The sequence below is a fragment of the Danio rerio genome, chromosome 6, assembly GCF_049306965.1.
Source record: "Danio rerio strain Tuebingen ecotype United States chromosome 6, GRCz12tu, whole genome shotgun sequence".
NCBI lineage: Eukaryota > Metazoa > Chordata > Actinopteri > Cypriniformes > Danionidae > Danio > Danio rerio.
In genome coordinates, this window is record NC_133181.1 from 29,694,822 (window position 1) to 29,721,679 (window position 26,858).

At 34.3% G+C, this 26,858-nt stretch overlaps 1 protein-coding gene across 43 annotated transcripts in view; it reads left to right on the plus strand.

Moving 5' to 3' along the window:
• The window catches only part of kif1aa (kinesin family member 1Aa), a 117,709-nt gene that overhangs the window by 50,215 nt on the left and 40,636 nt on the right, over positions 1-26,858 (plus strand). For 7 of the 43 annotated variants that reach the window (XM_021477120.3, XM_021477121.3, XM_021477124.3 and 4 more), the window contains 16 exons: positions 4,582-4,784; positions 6,547-6,626; positions 6,731-6,806; positions 10,171-10,250; positions 10,340-10,446; positions 10,537-10,617; positions 14,005-14,185; positions 14,269-14,341; positions 14,442-14,532; positions 14,720-14,868; positions 14,956-15,134; positions 17,559-17,696; positions 19,314-19,616; positions 24,662-24,780; positions 25,502-25,608; positions 26,723-26,858. In XM_021477120.3, the coding sequence (XP_021332795.2) occupies positions 4,582-4,784; positions 6,547-6,626; positions 6,731-6,806; positions 10,171-10,250; positions 10,340-10,446; positions 10,537-10,617; positions 14,005-14,185; positions 14,269-14,341; positions 14,442-14,532; positions 14,720-14,868; positions 14,956-15,134; positions 17,559-17,696; positions 19,314-19,616; positions 24,662-24,780; positions 25,502-25,608; positions 26,723-26,858 (2,103 nt within the window). Of the gene's footprint in view, positions 1-4,581; positions 4,785-6,546; positions 6,627-6,730; positions 6,807-10,168; positions 10,251-10,339; positions 10,447-10,536; positions 10,618-14,004; positions 14,186-14,268; positions 14,342-14,441; positions 14,533-14,719; positions 14,869-14,955; positions 15,135-17,558; positions 17,697-19,313; positions 19,617-24,661; positions 24,781-25,501; positions 25,609-26,722 lie in introns of all 43 variants that reach the window. The other 36 variants (XM_021477131.3, XM_073954121.1, XM_021477132.3 and 33 more) reach the window with 11 other exon arrangements.

Genomic DNA, 26,858 nt, shown 5'->3' on the forward strand with positions numbered 1-26,858 from the left:
GCAAGTCATTGTATAGCGATGGTTTTGTTTGTTCTATAGACAATCAAAAAAATAAATATTGCTTATTGTGTCTAATAATATTTTTTCTTGAAAACTTCCTTTATTCTAGCCAAAAAAAATAAATAAGAAGAACAAATAGGAAGTACTGTGATAAATTCCAGGCAGCATGGTGGTGCAGTGGGTAGCACGTCCACCTCACAGCAAGAAGGTCACTGTTATTATCACAGGAGGGTTAATAATTTTGACTGTCAACTGTACATGTTTGTCGTATTATCATGTTTTCTAATTTTTTGACTTTTATTGTTTTAATGTAAATACTAACCAGGGATGAGAGCTGCAAATTAGCTTCATGCTATACAGATGTGGCCTTTAGAAATGCACGTCTCAGAGAACAGAATGCCATGACTAACCGCGGTTAGCCGCAGCACTCAGGGAAATTCTCTGTTGTGGAAGATGGAGGTGTTTTTTCCATGTTTTGTTCATATTTGCTAAAATTTAATACAGTGGTGCATCTGGAATAATTGTGTTTATTGTTTTCTTACAAGATAAATAGTTTCATTTTCGACACAGTATTGTGACCTTGCCACAGCCATGGCTCTAATGCTGCGTTTACACCAGACGTAGAAGAAGCAACAAGCGCGAGAGATTTACATGTTAAGTCAATGCAAAGGTGCGAATGGACATACTGCAGCACTATATGCGCAAATGAGGTGGCGCAAATGATGCGATTTATTAATGATGCGATTTGCGCAAATGAAGCGGTGGGCGCTGATCGTTTTGAGCGATTGACGTTGGAAAAATCTGAACTTCAGCAGACATTCGCGCCTCATTAACAAATCAGGAGCTTTCCCTTGTAGGGGCCTGATTATGACGTAGCGCCTGATGTTGGTGTCCCGGGGGGAAATCCTCCTGTTGACACCGACAACAGTTGATCAATCTGGGCTTGGCTCAGTCGGAAGCACAGCTGAAAGCCTCCATCATCCAGCTTAGGTTTCTGGAGGAGTTTATGAACTCACAGAGCTGCTGCACCTCTGAAAGGATCTAGTGGACTCAGATATAGCGCCTAACGTATTGATGCCGTTTTTCAGCCTTCCTAAAGCACATAAACACAGTTATTCTCTCAGTAAAATCCATGTTACCCATTTAGTAATAAAGCTACAGTCACCAGGCAAACAGAATCCCTGCCCATGATGCAAATCCACGTCTATTGTGAAGCGGATTTGATGCGTGAGTAAACTCAAAATGTTCATGCATCTATTTGCATGCGAATAGCAGGATTTATTACGTCATAATCACAACCCATGTGAAGTCCCATGTCAATGTCTGTTGAAGTTTACATTTTTTCAACTCAAGCAGTTTCACGCGCGTTAAGCATGTCAATCGTGCAAAACATTCAACTCGTCCCGCTTAATGCATGTAATGTAAAAAAAAAAAAAACATTTTAAGTTATTAAATAATTTACATAAATCACTGACTTCTAGCAGCTTCTATTTTTGTCTGACCTCTGACACATGTCGTAAGATGCATTCATAGTGGAAGCTCTAGTGAGATGAATAAAGATAGCTAAATGTTGTACACTGGAAAAAATGATTTAATGATGATTCCTTGAATGTAACTTTTTATGTAAGTTAAATAAGTGGTTGTAAACAATTATTTTGGGTTGAATTTAAACAAACAAACTTAGTTCTTAAATTAGTAAATCACTAATTTAAATTTGTTTAAGTTCAACCCATATAAATTGCTTGCAACAATTTAGCAGAAACATTTTTTCAGTGTAGAGTTGTAATGATTGACAGTCCCGTTTTAATGATAGGTAGATATAATGCCTAAAGTCAAGGCCTATGGGGATTTAAAGATTATATTTACCCCATAAATTTCACATTCATGTCTGTGACAAAGCACCTCTTGCATAAATAAAGTTATGGAATAATTGATTAATTGATTGTTTGTATAAATGAGTACGAATCATGTTAAATTATGTCTATTGACATTTCTGGTGATATTTCATATGGTATTAGCATAATTGTTCATCTCTGGATATAAGATATTTAGTGGCCGGATAGATGAATCGCATAATATGCTGGCTTTGTTTTCTCCTAGTGAGAACCGTGGGAGGATATTTCCTGTGTGCAGCTTACAAGAGTTGTGAATGTTGTTTTCTGCCTCAAATGTTGGCTGTAAGTTATTTTACTGTCAGATGGATTTTATGGGAGGATAATGGAGCTGGTAATGGAGGTTTTACTGTGGTCATGGATGATGATCATTCTAGTCAACGATGACGCTAATGATGGTCACTGGCTTTTAGCAGAAATATGAGCTCATTGCTAATGTTTAGATGATGTACTACACACAACTTTTTGCTTATATAAATTGTTTGTTAATTAGTGTGAGAGATGGGCCGTTGCTGGATAACAATGAGAGATGTGGGCATATATAGAAGGGCTTAAAAAAGCAGGCTGATAGCTTTTAGCCTCATCACAGCCATTATCTGTGATTTCATTTCCTGTTTGGTTTGTGGAAGTAGCATTCTCTTTCTAGACTGCGTTTAATTGGGCAAAAATCCATGCAATACAGCTTAAGTCATCGCTATTTTAGGAACCTTTTCCCAGAAGATAAAGAATTTTTTATTATAAGCATTTGGAAGGCTTCATGTGTGCATTAAAGCCACAAACTCGGCTTTTGATATGTTAAGAAAAAGTCATCATTAAGCCATCCTTGTGTTCTTTTATGTTCCTAAAAAAGGTTTTGTTTTTTGTCAATACTATTAATGTCTGTTTGGGTTCAGTGTGCAAAATGAGCTTAAATAAACTAATCTGAAGTTTTTTGAAGTAACTTGATTGCTATTAAAAAGTAATAATCCAACATTTGTCATCTTATCAAATAATAATAAAAAACTGATTATATAAAATTCAACACAAACCCCAAACTCTTTCCTAATGTTCAATTAGGTTTAATATTTGAGTTTTTTTATGAGCAATTGCTATAGATATTGTAAGAGATATTGAGTGATAGAAAAGATCCAGTTCATGGAAAGAGGTCTGCATTCCCACAGCAAAATTTCCGAATAAATTTCTAAAAAACACGCAGTAAGGGTCGGTAACCCTGGTGTAATTTAACCCTGGTTGTCTATCAATATAGCGTTATTAACCCAATGTTATTATTCCAAAGTTATTTCAGAGCAGCATATGATTTCCTCATATTTGTTGAGCACCGGTGCAGCCAGTGTGCACGACTGTTACACATGCTGAACGGATGACTAGTGCTTTCTCCACACTTTTTTTTTTCACAGTCTGTGCGTGCATCATATGCATAACAGTCCTCAGAGCAGGCTTTACCACATGAAAGAGCAAAGTGAAGAAAACTGACATTTAGCCTACAATCCTTGCACAACCTACTGTTTTATCTGTTATATCTCTCTCTCTTTTGCTAGTATCCAATTTAAACATGAGATTTTGGAAACCAGATCTGAATTTGGTGCGCATAATAAAACCTTGTGGGAGTGGGACATGACAATTTTTCCCACGCACACCTCTAGTTCAGGGGATTTACCTGGGCAAATGTAGCTTTTTTTAATAAAATAAATTACAATTCTAATTAACCTTGAATTATCTTAATTCATATTTAGATTCAATTTTAATTTAAAGAGAAAAAAATAATTTAAAGAGAAATAAATTATTTAGATCAATAAGTAATCTTTAGAGAACCGATAAAAGAACTTAAAGAGAAAAAGAGAAAGAATTTAAATAAAGTAATTTATACATTTTTGAATTTTTTTTCTGAAATAAGGAAAGTATTTAAAGATATAAATTACTGAAAGAAAGAAAGAAAGCATTTAATTAGACTTGTTTAATTTTTTTATATCATATGTATGTTGTACAATAATTAAAAAAAACATTTAAATATAAGCTGAAATGTCTGTTTGTGCAAAGGTAAGTTTCACTTGCTTTTTTTGGCTAAAGTAATCGTTTCACTATAACATTGAATTTACAAACTAAATGATCAAAGAAAATGATCTCAGTGAGTCTGTCTGAATAAATTATGACATCTTTTTTTTTTTTTTTTTTTTTTGACTTAACTGTTCTCTTTAAGACCATGAATGGATGTCTATTTAGTTGCTTGAATGGACTAACAGCATTTTTTTGCTCAACGCACACTAGCAAATACAGAAAAGCAGTGTCAAATAACAGGACGGATCAATGCATGCATGCCTGCTAAATATTTCAGCCGTGGCTCTCAGGTTGCTGTCATTGAACGGCCATGGTGTAAACGCAGTAGTCTGCAGCGTTACTTTGCTCTTGAAATGGCTGGTGTTTCTCTGTGCTGCCAGATGCTTGCGCTACAGCTCTTGCTTGAGTTCTGCTTTTACTGGGCTGTGACTGTCTGTTGTTTCTTCGCATCTCAGGCGTTTCTCCAATCATGTGAAATTTCTGGGCCTCTGGATTCAAATTCATTTCAAGCTACATGTCTTTCTCTTTCTTTCTTCTTTTCTCTACCTTTTCCTTCCTTCTGCTCATCCTTTTCTGTCTGGTTCTCTCTGAACTCTTTATCTGTCACCCCCTTGCCCCTTCCACCCCCCGACAGACATATCCGATTACAAGAACCATAACAATAATGGCCAAGCTCTCAATCAAAGAGGTGATTTCTCCACAGTGACCAATGCTATGACTGGGATGAGCCCCTCTCCATCACTCTCTGCCCTGTCCAGCCGGGCCGGTTCCATCAGCAGCCTGCACGATCGCATCATGTTCAGCCCCGGGAGCGAGGAAGCCATTGAGAGACTCAAGGTGACTTGAAAACCCTCAAAATAGAGATCTGACGAATGTCAGCTCTATAACTGTGACTGCAGGTTAGACGTTGGCTGTTAGAGGCGTGGCATTCTCCTTGTAGACAACATTTAATTGCACAGAAATACTGTTTAGTGCAGTATGAGTCATCAGATTTTTAAACATGTTCTTTTGGGAGAGAAATATGTTTTTTTTTTTTTGGGACTTCAGCCCAAAACTTTAAATTACATTAGTGTGCACTATTTTTTTTTTTTTGCATTAGTGTGCACTATTTTTTTTTCACTATTTTATTTTTTTTCACAGGATGCACACTACAGTTATAGATTATGACACCTGTCATTATTATTATATTCTATATTTTTAGTGTATAGTAAAAGTACAACAAAAACTATGATTATTCATTTTTTTATGGAAAATTTAATGTGACCAAGAGAGCTTTAACGTGCTTCAATTAAGGAAAATGCATGCAAATACAATAATAATAATAATAATAATAATAATAATAATAATAACAGCAAATGAATAAAAGCTCTTGTTTAGTTTTTTTTCTGCAGAGTTTTGCTTCAGCCCTAATCAAACATCAGCTGTTTGAGTAGGGTTGGTGCAAAACTGTGGAGAGCTGTGGCCCTCCGGGAATCCAGTTTGAGATCCATAAGTCATCACTTAAACCATTAGTTATGAGAATTAACCATCTTCATTTAAACAGCTTAATCCATTTGATGCATATAACTCCATTTAAACTTTTTAATAGATAACTTCAGCCTTTTGTGACGGACCCGGCTATTTAGGTTATAATTATTTAGGCTGATAATATTCAAAATACAAGGGATTATGTTTACATTATTACATTACCCAAAAGCTTAATTGACATTACCTGTATAAAGATGCAGAGATGCCTTACATTATTTAATCTAAGAAACTATCATAGACTTGGTGTCATATTTTAACTTTATGGTTTACTATGCCATCTAGGAAACTGAGAAAATCATTGCAGAGCATCTTCTTTTAAACAGCTTAATCCATTTGATGCATAGAACTCCATTTAAACTTTTTAATAGATAACTTCAGTCTTTTGTGACGGACCCGGCTATTTAGGTTATAATTATTTAGGCTGATAATATTCAAAATACAAGGGATTTGTGTAATCAGGATGTTAAAATAAACAACAACAAAAAATATATAACTTTTCAATGATCACCTACAACTTTAGCAAATGTCATGATACAATAGGCAAATCCCAGTCGAATTCATCATGTTTTTGGTGTCTCCGTAAAAAGAACGGAAAGGTTCAAGGACTAAAACCACAAGTACAAGTGAAAAAAATTGTATACTTTAAAATAAAAAAAGAAAATGATAACAAACCAACAAAAGAAAATTACTAAATCTTGAAAAAAATAAAACTGAAAATACAAAAATTAAACATAATTCAAAAGATGTAATTTAATTAAAGATAATTCCAAACCTTATAAATACTACAACTATTTGCTAGCATTTAAAATTAGTATTTTGATTGAAAATAATACATTCTTACATATGTCAATAATAAATAGTTTATGTAACATCAAACTCTACTCCAGTCATATTTATTTTCACATTTTTATTCTTTTTAAAAAATTAAATTATGTTTACATTATTACATTACCCAAAAGCTTAATTGACATTACCTGTATAAAGATGCAGAGATGCCTCACATTATTAAATCTAAGAAACTATCATAGACTTGGTGTCATATTTTAACTTTATGGTTTACTATGCCATCTAGGAAACTGAGAAAATCATTGCAGAGCTCAATGAAACATGGGAGGAGAAGCTTCGCCGTACAGAGGCCATCAGGATGGACAGGTCTGGTGTTTGAAGCCTAATGTGACTGATAACCAACTTTACATGATGTATATCTAACAAACATATGCAAGTTTGACTTAAAAAATCTAAATTGGTTTTCACAGAGAAGCACTTCTGGCGGAGATGGGTGTTGCCATGCGTGAGGATGGAGGAACTCTTGGAGTCTTTTCCCCAAAAAAGGTAAAGGGAATATAAAGGATTTAGAGAAACCGTATGCAAGTGGACCACAAATTAAGCATAATATGTCATGCTCAAATAATCAAACAAGTCTGTGAATGTCTTTACGTTCCTTTTCTGGAAGCCCTCACAGAGAAAACCTCAGCCTGTTTTTATAGACACTGTTGGGCTGTTCTCTCCCAATGAGGTTGGTCGTCATGTATTCTGTGTGGTTGATCCTGATCGCTTCTCTCAGACTGTATTAAAGTACCTCTGTGTGTTCTTTCCCCATCAGAGCTCTTTTAAACACATCTGTGATCTTTATTTAGGGATCTCTTGCTGATTACTGTCTGATCTGGATGTTGATGTGCTGCAATTCCTTCTGGTCTTTATAGTAAACTTTAAAGCAGCCGCTGTACCACTTTACAGCAGACTTCAGATCTTTATTAAAGGATTTCTGTCTGGAGTCTTATATCGAAATCAAATTGCATGCTTTTTGATGAATACTTAATTTGGAATTTAAGGCAGTCTTAATGAAATCTTTGATTTTCATTTGTTTCTTTTCAAGGTCATCTTAACCCATTTTGAAAGTGCTTGCAAGGCAATGCTATGTTGCTTTTCTTCAATCAGTTTGGCTGAGGTTTCTTTTAAACCATTAGTTATTAGAATGAACCATCTGCATTTAAACAGCTTAATCCGTTTGATGCATAGAACTCCATTCAAACTTTTTAATAGATAACTTCAGTCTTTTGTTCCTTGTTTGCTTTTTCATATATATACATATATATATATATATATATATATATATATATATATATATATATATATATATATATATATATATATATATATATATATATATATATATATATATATATGATTTTTGCCTCTGTCATGATATGCAGGCACAGAGACAAGAGGAAAGGCTTGCTTCAGGATGCCAAAGTCACTGTATAAAACTGAAGTGCTCAATTGTGTTAATAAAAAGATCTCAAAAAGAAAACAAGCATCATTAAAAAGACAATAGTTTAAAAGGAACTGAACTAAATAGGTCTTCAGACGAAGAACCATATAAGTCCATATGTTCAAATTTTAAGTAATACGATTTTTTATTTGGATTGTGAACATTATAGTATATATTTTTATTTCAATTGAACATAGACAACAAAAACTTCTCAATTGTAAGGACATAACATTTTCCGTATCAGTATTACAATTCAAATGTTATTGTGTATTGTATTTCTCAAATATGGAAGAACAGTAGAGTATATGTACAGTTAGTGTGGAATAACTCCAATTCATCGTATCACTTTCAACCTCTAAATTCCTTTATCGTAGTTTTAAGACAATAACAGACAATTCAAGTCAATATTAAGCATTTCTTTCAAGTTTATTATTATTATTAATAAAAAACAAAATACAGTATGAACAATGTACTATACATAGACCTTCTTACAGTACAGGCTGTAACAATCAATTATTTACAATAAACAATGAATAAATAAATAAATAAATACAGCAATAAATACATAAAATGCAGACATACATCATAGCTAAATGTTGTTTATTTAGAAATGTATATGCTGCTTCAAGCTGTTCTCACAATCCACCACCTCACAAAATAAATAAACAAATAAATAAATACATAAACAAATGAACTCTTCTTGCCGGAGTTTACAGGACTGACAGGACATATGTATTGAAACAGCTTGATTATATATAGTATGTGGTTTATTTTGATTGGTTTTTGTGGTCCTTAGCGCTACTCAGCAGGTTCAGAGAGAGAAAGATCACATCACATATACTGTTCTTCCACTCACCTCTTTCGGTAGATTTTTCCCTGGTTTTTGTTCTCCTTTTCGATTCAAATATGGTTTCCCAGCATCCGTCAAAGCCTTCCTTACTCTGTCCTTCCATTTGTTCATATTGGTTATTCTCATTTTGCAAAGGGATTTGCCTTTTAATGTTTAAAGTGGACATGACAGCAAGTGCCAGCTCTATTCTTCTTAGTGGACAAAAACATTTTTTTACACATGAAGCTATTATAATGTTTAGAATGTAGGCTTTTGGTCACACAAAAATATCTCCAAACTCTTTCTGTATACACACATACAATTAATGTCACATGGTTATCTCATTTTTATTTTTTATTTTTGGACTAATACTTTTGTTCATTGCACACACTTAATTGATTAAATTCATAAGGAACAGGTGGACACAATAAATAGCCATGATGGCATAGAAGCACATACTAAAGGCCAGCTCACACTGTGCAATTTTTATTTATTTATAATTTTTTTTTATGATCCTAAACGACTGTAGCATGTCAAGACTGCACGAACATGGCTGCCATGTCACACTGCAAGATCTCAGCTGTCATAAAGTCAGACGTAAACAAACGTAAACAATCTGTAGCTGCAATTTTGCACACGGCGTGTCTCAATAATAAAACCAGGAAGAAAAAAATAGTTTTGACATTTTCCCATGGTCATTTGAATTGTCGCATGGATTGCGTCATCAAATTCGGAGCTCCTATTGGTTTTTGAATTGACGCTCGTCTCCGCTGTTGTCACACCGCAGTAAAGTGTCTGAAATCTCCTGACACTGCCAGAACTTCATCTGAGGAAAAATCTGATGGCACTAAGCGGCTGTCTATGAACATGTCAAACCAACAAACCACAGATTCTAGCCTAGGATTTCAGGAATCTTTTAGAATTTCCCAAATTTGTCTCAGATAACAAAATTGTGGCTAAAATCTCACAGTGTGAGCAGGGCTTTAAGTCACGGTAGTTATCTATAGGTTAAGACTGGAACGACCAAAATTACTAGAATGGCCATGTACCATTTAAATAAGACTGTGCCGAATTGATTGTTTTTAAATGTCTTATATACATTTGAAGTTTCTATTGAGAATAAACGTCATATTTTATAAATTTTAAAAATACTCCTTTTAATGAAACCTATAATTGTGCCTGTAAAGGTGCATCACTCACCTTGTCCTGCAAGCAGGAGATCAAAATAATTCTCACATATTTTTGTTAGTAGAATTCAAAGGGACAAAGGCACCACAAACTAAGAAAGACATTTAGATTTCACAGGAGTGCTAATAATTTTGCCTTCAACTATATTGTAAAGTCATCCTTACTCTACATTACTACCACATTCTCTTCCCAACAGCAACCTGTCACTCATATGAGAATGCAACAATTATTAAATGATCCAATTATATATTCAGGTCCTGAGAGACAATATCATATTTTATTTTATTTTTTTTATCAACATTTAATCTAATTTCACTTGCTGCCTTGCAAGCACTGGGTCTTCAGTAACTACCGAAATAGTTGAGCTTATAACATTGATTTGAATTATATTTGGGCCCTCGTTACAGACTCCCCACCTAGTGAATCTCAATGAAGATCCCTTGATGTCTGAATGTCTTCTATACTACATCAAAGATGGGATTACCAGGTTAGTGCCAATCCGACCTAGATACACCACGTATGTGTTTGTATTTAATAGAATTGGTACAAATGTGTTTTGCTTTTTGCTTTGATCAGGGTGGGCAGAGAAGATGCCAGTAGTCGGCAGGACATTGTTCTGAGCGGACACTTCATTAAGGAGGAACATTGTACTTTCACCAGCACCACTGGACCAATGGGAGAAGGTTTGATAATGATGCAGCTACAAACTCGCATAGCTGTATATGTTAAGTATATGCTACAGTCTCTATTTATGTCCTTCTTGTTGTTTCCAGCTGTCATTCTTGAGCCATGTGAGGGAGCAGAAACATATGTAAATGGCAAGAGAGTCACAGAACCCACTGTTCTCAAATCAGGTCTGTTTACATTTCTTGGTATTTTTTTTTCATATTACCATCCCTGACCTCTTTCATCTCACATGTTCACCAAATTGAACACAGTCCAAGTGATAATGAAGTCTTGACATAAGTTCATGGTAACCATCCAGGTCTAGACTTTATCTGAAACATGATGTGATCTGTCAATAAGAATGTCTTTCTTTATTGAATGCTTCCTTAAGCAGCTTAGAGACTGCTATAGTAGTTCAATAATACAGTTACTAGTACAGTATACAGTTACTGTAATTAAATTACAGTTCTACTGATAAGACAATGTAAGATATTTTTTTAGGTATATTTGAGGTACTTATACTATACTTGCCTTAAAAACTGTATTTGACGGTTTTGTATAGATCAATTCAGAGAGGCAATCATATTTTTTGCATACAGATATATTTTCCTGAATAATTATCACATTTTTTAGCCAAAGAAGTTTACATTTATCATGAGTTGCACATGTGTAGGAAACAATGAATTGACTAAGAAGGGCGACGCAGTGGCGCAGTAGGTAGTGCTGTCGCCTAACAGCAAGAAGGTCGCTGGGTCACTGGTTCGAACCTCAGTTGGGGTTTCTGTGTGGAGTTTGCATATTCTCCCTGCGTTTGCGTGGGTTTCCTCCGGGTGCTCCGGTTTCCCCCACAGTCCAAAGACATGCGGTATAGGTGAATTGGGTAGGCCAAATTGTCCGTTGTGTGTGTGTGTGTGTGTGTGTGTGTGTGTGTGTGTGTGTGTGTGTGTGTATGTGTGGGGATGTTTCCCAAAGATGGGTTGCGGCTGGAAGGGTATCCTCTGCGTAAAAACGTGCTGGATAAGTTGGTGGTTCATTCCGCTGTGGCGACCCCTGATTATTAAAGGGACTAAGCCGACAAGAGAATGAATGAATGAATGAATTGACTAAGAAATGTATTACTATGGTACAGTATGCACAAAATATGATGTCATTACATTGAAATGTTAAAACATGTTTAACACATATAGTGTTTCTAATTTCTTAAAAATTTTTAAATAAAGCTAAAGAACCTGTTTGACTCCAATTTGGAAAAAAAAAGTTTAAGTTTCATTTTTATTGCCTATGCGTTGACATTTTTATTATTGAATAATGTAATTAAATTCCTTTTCAAACAAAGTCATTAGAAAAGTAATTGAAATACAATTTTAATGATGCATTTAGAAATCAATAATTAATTACTTCTTTGAAGTAACTTACTCAACACTGGAACAAGATCTGGCTTCCATATCTTCAGACTTTTGATCAAATTTTACCACATTGGCCAAAAGAGAGTCATCCTTTTTCTGCAGTACTGTGATATCATCCGGATTTATGGAAAGGGATCCATATCCTTCATATTGTTTGTTACATCATTTAACATTCAGTTGTATTCCCTTACTATAAAATATAAGCAGAAGCATGCAGGAGGAATTTTAACTTGTCAGTAACCTGGGTTAAATGCTTCCGGTGAACTTTGGTAAAAAAGTTGGTGTGTTTAAGGTCTGTTTTCTTCAAAAAATCAACGATCTTCACTGCCTAAATGATATACGCTATAAAGTGAGTCTCAGAATGTACCAGAAGTACTGCATTAAATTACATTTTTTCCACGCCATGTCTTTCAAGTATTTAAATTTATTTTACTTCAGTATTTCCAATGGCATTTCTGCGCTAGCCTACTGATCCGGCTGGGCATGTGCAAGTAAACGATTTTCATCTCAGTTTACGCTTCAACAACTAAATGAATGCTGAAGTATATATAACTGATTATATTCGAATTACATTAGAACATCAATGCTGTAAAAGGAACTATAAACATGGAAAAGTCACATTAACCATTCGTACTGTAATAATTCAGCACAAATTAGTTTAATTTAATTGTTTTTACAAATGTAAGGTATTGAACATAAAACAATTAAGTTTTCCCAAAATACTCTGAAATTTTGTTGTTTCAGCTTATTTTAAATAAATACTTTGAACAGATGTTCTCCCTGCAAGTTCTCCCTGCGTTCGCGTGGGTTTCCCCCAGGTGCTCCGGTTTCCCCCACAGTCCAAAGACATGCGGTACAGGTGAATTGGGTAGGCTAAAATGTCTGTACTGTATGAATGTGTATGTCCGGGCTGTCCAAACTTGGCCCTGGAGGGCCAGTGTCCTGGAGAGTTTAGCTCAAACCTTAATCAAACACACCTGAATTAGCTAATCAAGCTCTTACTAAATATCCTAGAAACATCCTGGCAGGTGTTTTGAAGCAAGTTGGAGCTAAACTCAGCAGGACACCGGCCCTCCAGGACCGGGTTTGAACATCCCTGGTGTATGTGAATGTCTGTGTGGATGGGTTGCGGCTGGAAGGGCATCCGCTGCGTAAAAACTTGCTGGATAAGTTGGCGGTTCATTCCACTGTGGCAACCCCGGATTAATAAAGGGAATAAGCCGACAAGATAATGAATGAATGAATGAAGTTTGAACAGATTAAATTATATATTTTAAAGTTTTTCCCAAGTGCTATTTATTAGAGATCTTTTTAAACAATCATTTTAGTAACTCATTTCTTATATCTATTTTTTGCCATGGTGACAAACAGATATACATGAAATACATGATCTTTTATTTTTATTGTGCAAGATTTGCTTAAAGTCCGGTTTAAAGGCTTAACTACACTGCACTAAAAAAAAGCTTTTGAAAAAAAGCTAAAAAAATTTGTGCTCAATCCACATAAATGTGTTAAAAGTGTTAAGTTAACTTAATCGACTTGTGTTGGGACAACATGAATGAATTGTGTGGAACAGAATTCATTCTTTTTGTCCCAACACAAATCGGATGAAGCTCAAGTATGCAACAAATGAACGGAACCAAACCAATTTAAATAAAAAAAAATGCAAAAAGATAAATTTATTTAAAGGTTAAAAAACAAACAAATGATAAAGTGCAAAGGGGTATCAAAGTAAACCATATTTAAATTAAATATCTAACATAACATAATGTTCAAAACAACAAAAATAACATAAGAGCAAATTCCAAAATAAACAACAATAATATAAGCAGTGGGTAAGCCAAAGGAAGTCATAGGAAAAACGATCCTCCAAAGCAATCTCTCGAATGCACCTTTGCAGCTCCTTAAATAAGCCATAAGATTGGCTGCACCTGCTCCTAATGATTCACCTATAAAGAAAAAGAAAAAACAGGAAACAGAACAAACCAATCAAACCCATAACAGTGTTTCATTCATCATTTTTTTATTGTAATTTGTTTATTTTGTTTGTTCATTTTTTATGAATAATTATATTTCAAAACACTTCTGAAATTGTTCAAATGTAAATGTTTATAAATTAATTTTGAAATATGCTTTTTTTTATTATTTATTCTGACTCAATTTTTGTAGGCAACCGAATCATTTTGGGCAAGAGCCACGTGTTCCGCTTCAACCATCCAGAACAGGCCCGTCAGGAACGTGACCGAACCCCCTGCGCTGAGACCCCAGTGGAGCCGGTAGACTGGGCCTTTGCTCAGAGAGAACTGCTGGATAAACAGGGCATTGACATGAAGCAGGAGATGGATCAGAGGTAAAGAAAAAGTGGAGGAAACTGGTTCAACTTCAAGATCTCACATTTGCGTTGTTCGACTTATCAGCTGTTTCTGTATTCAGACTGCAGGAACTTGAAGATCAGTATCGCAAGGAGAGAGAAGAGGCCAACAATCTACTGGAGCAACAGAGACTAGTATGTGTCATAAACATCATAAAAAATAAATACGTTTTCTTTACAAATAATGCTACATTTTAGTAGAGCAAAATGGCACTTTTTTGTATTTATTTTATAGGATTATGAGAGCAGGTTAGAGGCTCTGCAGAAACAGGTCGATCGATGTTATCCTGACGCAGCAGAGGAAGATGAAGAGCCTGAGGAGGAAGGTGAGATAGCTAAATTATGAAAACAAAATAAGATAAGATGTGGTTTGTTGATTAATAGACAGTAAACGGTGTAGAAAAATATAGTTATAAATGTATAAAGTTTGATACATAAATATGGAGTCTGATGTCTGAATTTGTGTGTGTGCATTTTGAATATTGTTTGTATTCACTGTCTTTAACCCAATAGTGCAATGGACGGAGAGGGAGACGGAACTGGCAATGTGGGCTTTCCGCAAATGGAGATGTTATCAGTTTACATCCCTTCGAGATCTTCTTTGGGGCAATGCCATCTTCCTTAAAGAGGCCAATGCCATTAGTGTGGAGCTAAAGAAGAAGGTGAAAGCTTTAGTAAAAGAACCGGATCCTTTCATTGAACTAGAATATGACAGCATCATAACTGTCTGTGCCTAATGTCTCTTACAGGTTCAGTTCCAGTTCGTGTTATTGACGGACACACTTTACTCTCCTCTTCCGCCTGACCTGTTACCGCCTGAAGCAGCTAAAGACAGAGAGAAAAGCCCATTTCCACGCACCATTGTAGCTGTTGAAGTTCAAGATCAGAAAAACGGAGCCACGCATTACTGGACCCTGGAAAAGCTCAGGTTATTTTTACATTTTTTTTTTCAGATTATTTCACATTTTTACGTATTTCATACATCATTCATTCATTTTCTTTTCGGCTTAGTCCCTTTATTAATCTGAGGTCACCACAACAGAATGAACCACCAACTTATCCAGCATATGTTTTACGCAGCGTGTGCCCTTCCAGCTGCAACCCATCACTGGGAAACGTTCATACTTACTCTTTCACACACATAACATTTTTAGAAACCCACACAAACATAGGGAGAACATGCAAACTCCACACAGAAATTCCAACTGACCCAGCCGTGGCTCGAACCAGCAATCCTGTTGCTGTGAGGCAACATTGCTGCATATTTACATATTTTGCATATTTTTCTTTGACAATGGAAACTTTAGATGTTGAGAATAAGCTCATTTAAAACAGGCTGTTTACACTCATACTGATTGGATATTCTGCAATTATTTACTATACCTTTAATTGTTTCAAACCTTATATCGTTTTTGAGATGTTTTTGGCATACAAACCATAAAAGAAAATTAAGTGTAATGAAAATCACCACCGCATTCTATTTGATCTGTAATTCATGTGTGCTCACCAAACACTGTTTTGTGCTTAATCACCACTAAGTCAAGTTTTATTTTAATTTTCAATTTAGTTCTATTCCATATAGCGCTTTTGCAATGTAGATTGTGTCTAAGCAGCTTCACATAGAAGATCATTCCTTCATTATTATTCATTCATTTTCTTGTCGCTTAGTCCGTTTATTATTAATCCGGGGCCACAGTGGAATTAACCGCCAACTTATCCAGCAAGTTTTTACGCAGTGGATGCCCTTCCAGCCGCAACCCATCTCTGGGAAACATCCACACACATTCACACACACACTCATACTCTAAGGACAATTTTGCCTACCCAATTCACCTGTACTGCATGTCTTTGGACTGTGGGGAAAACCGGAGCACCTGGAGGAAACCCACGCGAACACAGGGAGAACATGCAAACTCCACACAGAAACACCAACTGAGCCGAGGCTCGAACCAGCGACCTTCTTGCTGTTAGGTGACAGCACTACCTACTGCGCCACTGCTTCGCCATAGAAGATCATAGTAAATTGAAACAATGTCAGTTCGGTTTTCAGAGTTTAAGTTCAGTTCAGTTCAGTGTGGTTTAATATTCACTGCTGAGAGTCAAAACACAGCAGAGTATTCGATGCACAGCTTTACAAGTCCCGAACTTTGCAACCCAATGGTTACAGTTTTACTGTAACTTCAGCAGCTCAAGGCATGTGGACAAAAGTAGCAATCTCACTATTGTCAAGCCTGAGGTGTTTGGGTTGTTAGAAATACATTTTCATTTTCTTTTCGGCTAAGTCCTTTATAAATATGGGGTCGCCACAGAGGAATGAACCACCAACTTATTCACTACGGACAATTTAGGCAACCCAGTTCACCTGTACCTCATGTCTTTGGACTGTGGGGGAAACCGGAGCACCCGGAGGAAAGAAATAATCCCTGTTATAATAGAAATAATTATACTTTTTTTTTTTTTCTGTGTGGAATTTTGTGATTTGGTGTGTAGATTCACGTTGGTGCAATGTGTTTAATCATGAGGGGATAAAGTTGGTGTTAATCGTGCACAAAAATTATTCTGGGATGCATTGTTCTTTACCCTGAAACCTTGTCACAAATGACAATCCCAACTTTTGTTTTCTTTATCGTTATATTGTGTTTGATCAACTATTTCAAAACACATTGATCATGAAGATTTCAGGGGACATCTGACTTAGAAAATTGTTCCCCCAATAACAATATTTCTGGAAAATATTGTGAATTTCACTTTTCAGAAGAATATTTATGAGCAATTTCATACTCATAGCACTGTGATATGGTTATATGGTATATCAGCACCGCTGTAATGCATGCATAGATGATGTTTTTTTTACAGCCAATAAAAATAATCAGCTGAAAAGTGAAAATTTTCTACTTTTTTTTTTATATATTATTTTCTATATAACCCTTTTGTTCTCTTAAAACATGATCAATGGAATAAAGACGTTTTGAAATATGTGTACCTGAATCTTCAAACACCATAAACTGTTTAAAAAAATGGGATTGAATTTTTTTTTGCTTGAGGTTTCTCATTTAATATTAGAGTAGATATTGTAGATTTCTCCATCACAGTTCTAGTCAATTTGAAGTAGATCAAAAACATTGTTAAACATTGTAAAATGATTATATAACAAACATATATGTAATTGGATAAAGTAATCTTAAATGCATAACTATATTTTATTGTAACTATAACTATAGCTATATAGTTATTGTAAAGAAATTGGAATTTCTAATGCACATTCAGTCTTAGAAATAATTTGATTGAAACTACAAAGTCTACAAATGTTGACTTCTATGCAAAAATTGATGTGTAATGGTGCCCCCTGCAGGCAGAGACTGGATCTGATGAGAGAGATGTATGATCGAGCTGCTGAGGTGCCCAGCAATGCTGTTGAAGACTGTGACAGTGTGCTGACCGGAGGAGATCCTTTCTACGACCGCTTTCCCTGGTTTCGTCTGGTTGGAAGGTCAGTTATAAGGTCACATCTGAGCATGACAAGACAGAGTAACGTTAGCTGGTGTTTAGTACAGAATGCCTCTTCACACTGCCTAATTAATGTCAACAAAACATTATCATCATCAGTACTGTCCGATTATTCTCATCAAGGTATACTTGTTTTTGATTAGTCTACTGAATATGTAATTAATTTAATTCTCAGTATGTTTTTCATAGTAGTTTATAAAAATCTATTTCTTAGTGATAGCAACAGAAAAATTTGAGTAAATAAAAATGAAGCTCTGGGGTATATGTAATATTGCTTATTCATCTGAGGATTAAGTCCAGAATTATTGCCCTCATGTCTTTTAGTAGTGTAAACTTTTGATATTGCTTTAATCAGAAGAGCATGAAATCGATTTTTATATGCTCTTCAAAATCAGGTCACACACTTCTCTTTTGCCCTGTCTGTTTCTGAGCTGTATGATCTCCTCATAATCTTGCCTTTACTACTGTATATCTTAAAAGATGTGTTTGTCCCCCCAAAAAAAGGAAATTATTCCTCCCTCATGTTGTTCCAAGCCCATATGACTGACCAGTTTATTGTAAAAAGATATCACACACCCAGTTAGGGTGCCTGTTAAGCTATTAAGTTGATCAAGAAGTTGGTCTATTAAAGCTATTACATGACTTTAGAAGATGTTGTTTTTGAAAGATATAAAAAATAATTTTTACAATCCTTTATACATTGTGCTAATTTGTGTCCATCATATACAGTTGGTTGAAACAAAATTTTGAAGGTACAATTTAAAACTGTAGCTTTTTGTGTTCTAAAGAAGTCTAGTGGGTTGGAACAACATGATTACCATTTAATACTTTATTAAAGCTTTGTGAACTATACAATGTTTACTATCATTCAAAAGTATGGGGTTTACACATTTGTATTTATTTTTTTTAAGATGTATCACCTAGACTACATTTATGTGATCTAAAAATGTATAAAAATAGTAATAATGGGACATTTTCTCATAGTTATTGAAATATTTTAAGCTGTTGCGTCAGTCTTATTGTTACTTTCAAAATCATTCCAGCTGATTTGGTGCTTGAGAAATACATTACTTAAAACAAAAAAACAAAAAATAGCATCGTCAATTAAAGAAATAATTTATTTAAAATAAAAAATTAATAGAAATATATGCTTTACTGTCACTTTTGATTAATAAAATATCAATTTTGTTTTCTTACTGATTCCAGACTTTTGAATGATTCTTTCTCAGAAATAAAGGTTCAAAAACCTTTTAAAAATATGCATGTTTGAACCAAAATGGTCGTTATTGGTATCTTGAATGTACATAGTCACACCTCAAAAATGCTGAAGTCTACCTTTTGAAAAGGTGCTGCTCCTCATACCTTTATTTCTGTGGTTTTGTGTTAATATTTGCTATTCTTAACAGAGCCATGTTATGCTGCCTGTTCCTGATCACATTCCTGATCAGTATTTAGGTTCTGTATGACTTATTCATCCGTGACCAAGCTACAAGTTGGCCAATTAGAAGTGTTTACTCACCCATTTGCGAGCAGAAGCAATTAAATAGATAGATGCCTCCCCCTCATACTAACTGGGCTCCCGTGTCTTTGGCTATACCAGAAATCCCCTTTTCTCCACATGCCTTAGTGAGCAAGCCAGCGACCCCAACTCCTCCCCCACCCCCTCTGAACCCACCTCCACCTCTGAACTCACCGAGCTCGTCCAGTCATGGCCAGACAAGAAGGTGGGGACAGAGCTGGATGACGATGGTTTCTTATCAGACGACCCGTGCTCGGATTTAGAGGAGGAGGGGGAGGATGATGATGATGATGATGTTGATGATGACGAAGAGCTCTGCAGAAGCTCCGGCAAAGCTGAGGATCCGTTTTATGATCGTTCACCATTGTTCAGTGTAGTAGGAAGGTTGGTGAGGTTACAGGAGGATGCTGGGAAAGGAAACTAGCTCTTTCACACTGAGACTGGGTTGTTGTGCAACTTTGCCTTTTAACAATGTTATTGCACAGCACTCACTAAGACTATATTTTTTATATTTAATTATGTATTTATTATATCTATGATGTGGCTGTTTTGCTTATACATTATGACTGTACTTGCATTTGTTTGACACAGAGGTGAAAAAAGCCAGACATATGAAAATAGCATAATAATGAACACACAGACATCGTGAGTGAAAGTTTTCTATACTTGGAGTTGTTTGGGGTTTTTTTGCCCTAAAATAACTTTTTTTACAGTTCTCAGAACTATTGATCTAAGTATTTGCTTTGTGACATGTTTGCAGCGCAAAAACTGGAAGCAATTTGGTGTTCTAGAAACATCAACTGGGGCAATGTTAGCTCGTATTTCAGTCAAATGTCTAATCTAGCACAATAGGAACTACAGTGATGTACTGTAAGTTGATTTAAAGCTATTTTAAAGTATCGTGAGACATACACATTGAGAGACCTTTACCACTTTGTCTTTGTCTGTGGCATTGCATTTCTCAGCACAAGATGTCAAAGCTGGTTTTAGTCTTAATTTTTTTTGTTGCATAACTTATACATCTATGCTCCTTCCCCATTATTATAAAACAAGACGAACAATGAAATGTTGACAACCTTCATCCTCCCATTGTGGATTTTCTTTTTTGTTAAATGCAGCATTTGATATCAGACTTGGTCTGCTTGCATTACTTCAGATTTCCTGTTGATGGTGTGAATAAGGCAGACAGTACATGAGAAATTAGTTCTCTGGGAATTGGACTTGGAAAGAGTTACACCAGCTGTTTGAAAAGTCTTGATTTACCTGGTGTGTAAATTCTACACTTCTTTATCAGAATATCATCAAAAAGGACTTGTGATAGGGAATTAGCTTTTTACAGCATGCCATGTACAGTATAACATCAGTGTTGTTTTATTGTGGTTACATTCAAAAATATGAGCACTGTGTAAATACTTAGTATACATTGTACTTTGAGTTTTCTTGAACTAATAATGTAACATAGTTGTTTTAACTCTGAGAATTAGGTTGAAAAAATAAACAATCATTAGTTAAATACAGTTGAAGTCAGAAATATTAGCCCCCCTGTTTATTTTTTCCTTGTTTTCTGTTTAACAGAGAGCAGATTTTTTTTCAACACATTTCTAACCATAATAGTTTTAATAACTCATTTCTAATAACTGATTTATTTTATCTTTGCCATGATGACAGTAAATAATATTTGACAAGATATTTTTAAGACACTTCTGTACAGCTTAAAGTGACATTTAAAGGCCTAACTGTGTTAATTAGGTTAACTAGGCAGGTTAGGGTAATTAGGCAAGTTATTGTATAACGATGGTTTGTTCTGTAGACTATCAGGGAAAGAAAAAAAAACCCAAAGGAGCAAATAATTTTGTCCTTAAAATGGTGTTTAAAAAATTAAAAACTGCCTTTATTCTAACTGAAATAAAACAAATAAGACTTTCTCCAGAAGAAAAAAAATTATCAGACATATGTGAAAATTTCTTTGCTCTGTTAATCATAATTTGGGAAATATTTAAAAAAGAGAAAAAAAATGCAAAGGGGGCATAATAATTCTGACTTTAACTGTATATTGTAAAACTCAACATTATGAGTTTTCTTAAACTGTTAATGTAACATGGTAAGTTGTTTTAACTCAGAGAAATAAATTGAAACAATGAATGATCAGTAGTTAAATATAATGTGAAACTCAACATCTTAAGTTGAAACAAATAATCTTTTTAGTTGAGTTGACACACAATTTTAAGGCAGCTGGTGAACTTGAGTTTGTATGCTTAACCAAGGTGAAACATTTTAGAGTCTAGAGTTTTGTGCTTATTGTGCTAATGATCCACCAGTCATATGTTCTGTATAAAAACAGGACCATCTGAGGAAAGCTGAAGGGTTTATTTTCAAACTGAAAAAGCAAAAGGGAGTGAGTAATCTGTTAAACGTTACCATGCTTGTACCTTCTGGAATGTGGCAGATGACATCTCATATGACAGATGAAATAGTGATGATATATGATAACGTGTGTTTAGTACTGTGGTGGTGTCTCATTTCTTAGGGTAATATTTTCATCCCTTCTTTTGAAGAAATGGGACGGGGTCTTAGTAATGTGGCTGACCTAGAAAGAATAATGTATAAAGTACCCTCTTAACTATTAAAATGCCAAGGTCAAAATGTCTCGTTTGACCAATTTATGAAAAGGTCAATTTAATTCAGTTGTATAGCGCTTTTCACAATAATTATCATTGCAAAGCAGCTTTACAAAATGTGCTCATTGTTTAATTACAATCAAAATCAAAAAGAATAAAGGGGTCAATAATACGATGGACTATACACCGGTCAAGCCTATACATAATCTGCTTATACATATAGTCTACTGAAATGTACGCATTTTTTATTATTACCAAAATAATTTCATCACTTTTTATTCAGAATTATACCTCTTGACATAAAAAAAACATTAAAACAACACAAACACTTTCCAAGGATTAAATATTTAGATAATTTTTTTTTTGAGGTTTTTGATATCTCATGAGAGGGAACTACGTAAACCATTTTGTCAAGAGAACACCCTCAAAGAGTTTAAAGAAAAGTCTTTAGTGACTTAACTTATTCATCATGTCTGGACTTTACCCCGTCTTCTCCCATTTTCATACATTTGACTTCCATCTGATCGCTGCAGACACACACCTTGAGCTTTGGGTTTGATTTGAAACTAATGGCCAATAATCAAAATGGGGAATTTGCCATTTGTGACTCTTTTATCATGCCAAGGTCTGTGTCCCAGCTTTACATGCACTGCATTACTTCTTCAAAGGCCTCCGTCAGCTTTGAAGCGCTCTCTCCAAACACTCATATTAGCTGTTTGTTTTGTGTTCCGCAGAAACAAACAAGACCAGATTTTTGTTACATGGCATGAATGTCTGATGAATGAGGGGGAATAAAGCTATTCATCTAATTACTTGCTAATTGGTTCCCATAATGCTGCAGTTTGGTTCCTCCAAGTGTTCACATTTCTCAAGATGAAAGAGCTGGTTTCTAGCACAGCTGTCTCTCTTCTGGGCATGTGAGATCATGTGCCGTTGTTTTTTTAGTTTTAGTTTTTTTTTTTGTTAGATTTTACATGGAAACCTTTGATGAATCGGCTCACTCTTTTAAGTTGCGCTTGAGCAATGTACTGCACATCTGTGTCAGTATGGCCGCTTTTTGCAGTGTTTTATTTCCTTTTGATGTCTGTTAATGGTATTGTCTGTTCACACTCACAGTGTCTAGTAATGCCACATTTGATGTCACCTCTTCCACCTTTTTTTGTCCCAAGCATGCTTTTTTCTACCTCACCAAACTGTTTTTTTTTTTTTTTTGGTTCACCACTTTTTTGTCATTCATTGTCTACATATGGAGGATGGGCAATGTAGTCCTTGACAGCAAATGATTTAGAAAATTATGAATTAAATGCAAAATGTTTTCAAAGAAAGTCAAAATGTCAAAAATAAAATCAGTCTATTTTCTTGTTCTGATAATAGATCAATAGATTATCCAAATATCCCATAATCTTTCACATGAATACACATCCAGTCACTCATATGACGTATTAAATCAATAACTGTCTTTTTATAGTGACGTGTAAACATTTGAGACCACTAGTCAAAATGTAATTACAAATATTTTTAGTACAACACAGTTATTTTTATACATCTGTAAGATGTTTTCTGCCAAAGCATCTTCTGTGATTTGTAATGAAAGGAATAAGTTTACTTTTAGTTCAAAATTAACTTCATTATTGACCTACAGTAAAAGTTGCTGTTTATTTGAAATATTATTTACACTTTACTGTTCAAAGGTTTGTTGGTTTTATGATATGTTCATGTTTTTGAAATAACCGCTCTCCAAGACGCAAATTTGATCAGAAATACAGTATAAACAGTAATAGTATTATATTTAAAAATAACTATTTAATGCAGTTTATTGATTATATTTGATCACGTGATAGCAAATATAAATTTTTAGTAACTCTTATTTTGGTATCATTCTAACATTCTTGTTTGATTGTTGAGCAGTATTTCCTTTTATTACCATTATTAAACTATTTATGGAAATTGTGATAGTTTATTTATTTATATTTGGTTATTTTAAGATTCTTTGTCGTAAAGAAAATTCATCATAACTGATTTTTATTATATATTTTTTCAACATTCTAAATGCCTTTACTGTCACTTTTGATAAATTTAAACTTAGTTATGATCGTTTTTTAGTATTTTTAATGCTTCTTATAAAAGTGGTTTCTTAATATCTCTATATTATTTTCTAAACCCTGTGAGTTTGTTGTCACAAAAGTGTGAAAGCTTATTTTTTACTTCAAAAACAAATGTGACATTTTAGATATCTTGATCATTTACTTTTTGCATGTAGTTTTTATTACCAAAAATATAATTATCAGTATTATACTGTATGTTTCACAGTTCTAATTTTTCTTTCCTCAAGTTGCAAGTTTCGTAATTACAGTATGCCTTTATTTCTCACAGCTCTGATAAGAAAAGGTTGGAAATGCAAAATGAAGACAATAAAGTAATCACAATTACTGTAACATCACCCTGCTAGACTTGAGTTTATATTTTAATGAAATTGTCAGAGATAAACCTAAACCTACTGTAAGATACAAACTTTCCTGCAATTTCTTATGTTATAAATTTTTTGGTTTATTTACAGTTTTTAAATATAATCCCTAATTTTCCGTGGTCTCAGGATTATTCTTTTCATCACTTCAGTTCCTATAAACTCTCCCAAAATATACAGTAGTTCTAAACTTTAACACAATCTTAATCTGTAAGGAACAAATGCAATCATGTCCAGGGCCACAGCAGTGCCTGTTTGTGTGTCTATGTCGTTCAGTGTTGAGTCTGTCCTGTTTCTGCACATTCAATCCCTTGGGCACATATTTTCTTTGCCTCTCTTTCCTGCAGGGCTTTTGTCTATTTGAGTAATCTGCTGTATCCTGTGCCTCTGGTCCATCGGGTTGCCATCGTCAATGAGAAGGGAGAAGTCAAAGGTTTCCTCAGAGTAGCTGTACAGGCAATATCAGGTAAGATCAGGACTGCAAGTGTCCTGCAAATCCTACTGGTGAGTAGAGGGGCATATATCTTAGGAGTTTTTATGAGAACTTCAAATCAACTGCTTTATTTGACAAAGTTATATATTCACTGATAGTTTGTGTTTGTTGTACTGAAACTGTTTGAATACAGAACACTAAAAACTTGTTGCTTATTTTTTATTATTAAAGGGATAGATCATCAAAAATTAAAATGATATCATAATTTAGTGATCGTTCACTTATTCCAAACCTGTTTGAGTTTCTTTCTTCTGTCAAATACAAATGAATCTTTGGAAAAAAGCAGCTATTGACTTCTAGACTTCTCTATTGACTTCTGTTTTGTGTTCAATGGAAGTAAGAAATTCTTAAGTTTAAAACCCCTTTAAGTGTGAGTACATTTACATTTTTTTGCAAGAAGTATCCCTTTAATATTTTTTAATATTTAAATAAAAAAGCTACATTTAGACTTTGCAAAACACAGTATGATAAGATATATTCTTAATGAGACTTGCTGAATATTATAGTGCATTTAAATAGTTTGTTTTAAAAGAATTTAACTTTAAATTTGTTGAAGATATGAGTTTTCTAAATGCAAAAATATAGCAAGTGAAAGGTTGAAAGCATCCGTAATACAGTATGTGGTGATTATTGTGATATTGTATGTAATATGAAGGGCAAACTGTGTGTGACTTCTTGTGGAAGTGATGTGAAGGTGCTCTGGTTTTTCCTCCAGCCGATGAAGAGGCACCAGACTATGGCTCTGGTGTCAGACAGTCAGGCACGGCCAAGATTTCTTTTGAGGACCAGCAGTTTGAGAAGGTATCAACATTTATTTATTTTTAGTAAAGTCAAGTCTAGTTTTAGCTAGTTCTTAAGTATTTCGTTCAAAATGCGGCTTGTGAGTGTGATCCCTATATTAGTTTGTTCTAGTAGTTGTCAGAAATACTAGATATAAACTTTTAATTTTTGCTTCGTTCTTGTTTACATCTTATGATTCGGAATTTAGTAGTTCCCATTTCATATTTAGCTTTTTTTTTATCAATATTGCAATGTTTTTGCAAACTTTTTTTATTGAACATTTTTCACAATTGCAAGTTTAAATGCTTTATTAGAACTGTGACTTTAAAAATTATTAGCATTTAATTGTTGCTTTCAAATTTATTCTAGCAGTGACAAAAAGAATTGTGAGAAAAAAAAGGCCAGGGCAGATACAAGTTTCAATAGAAAACACAAAAAAGCAGGGTGACTAGCTTTGTTCATAGTTATTGGTATAATATTAATAATATATATTTTTTAAATCCTGCAAAAACAAATAATAAAAACAACATTAACATAATTAAATCTTTGAATGATATCAGCAAATGCAAACAAATGTAAGCAACTACTAAAAACAAAATAGACACAAGCACATAAAAGGAAATACAATAAAACAATTGATTTATATTAATATTAAATTAACAAGTTTTATACTAATGCAGACTCTTTCACTTTATTTGTAAGACAGTTGCAAATTTTTGGAGCATAGTGACTAAAAGAGATGCTGCCAAATCGCTTGAAATTTACTGTGTAAAATATTTAAAGTGCAGCTCTAGACTGGAGGATCAGGTTTATTAAAAAGAATTTTAAAATCAATCCTTTGGTGCACTGGTAACCGGTGTAATTTTATTAAAGCTGGTGTAATATGTTCTCGTTTCTTTAATTTCATTAAAACTCTAGTCAAGCAGCTTCATTTAGTTTGTTTATAGCTTTGCCATAGACCCCGTAGGTAAACCAGTGTACACAACATTACAGTAGATAAATGGACAAATTAGTTTCTTAGCATCATTAAATGATAAGAAAGAATGAATCCTGGCAATGTTTCTTAAGGGATATAATATATTTAATATATATAAATTTAAAAAATATATATTATTTTCTTTTTCCTGTCGAGCAGTTCCAGTCAGAGTCATGCCATTCTGGTCTTTCGCGTGCTGCCGTTTCTCAGGAAGAGTTGAGGATTGTGGAGGGTGAAGGACAAAGTGCAGAGATGGGACTGTCAGCAGATGAGGTCAACAATAATACATGTGCAG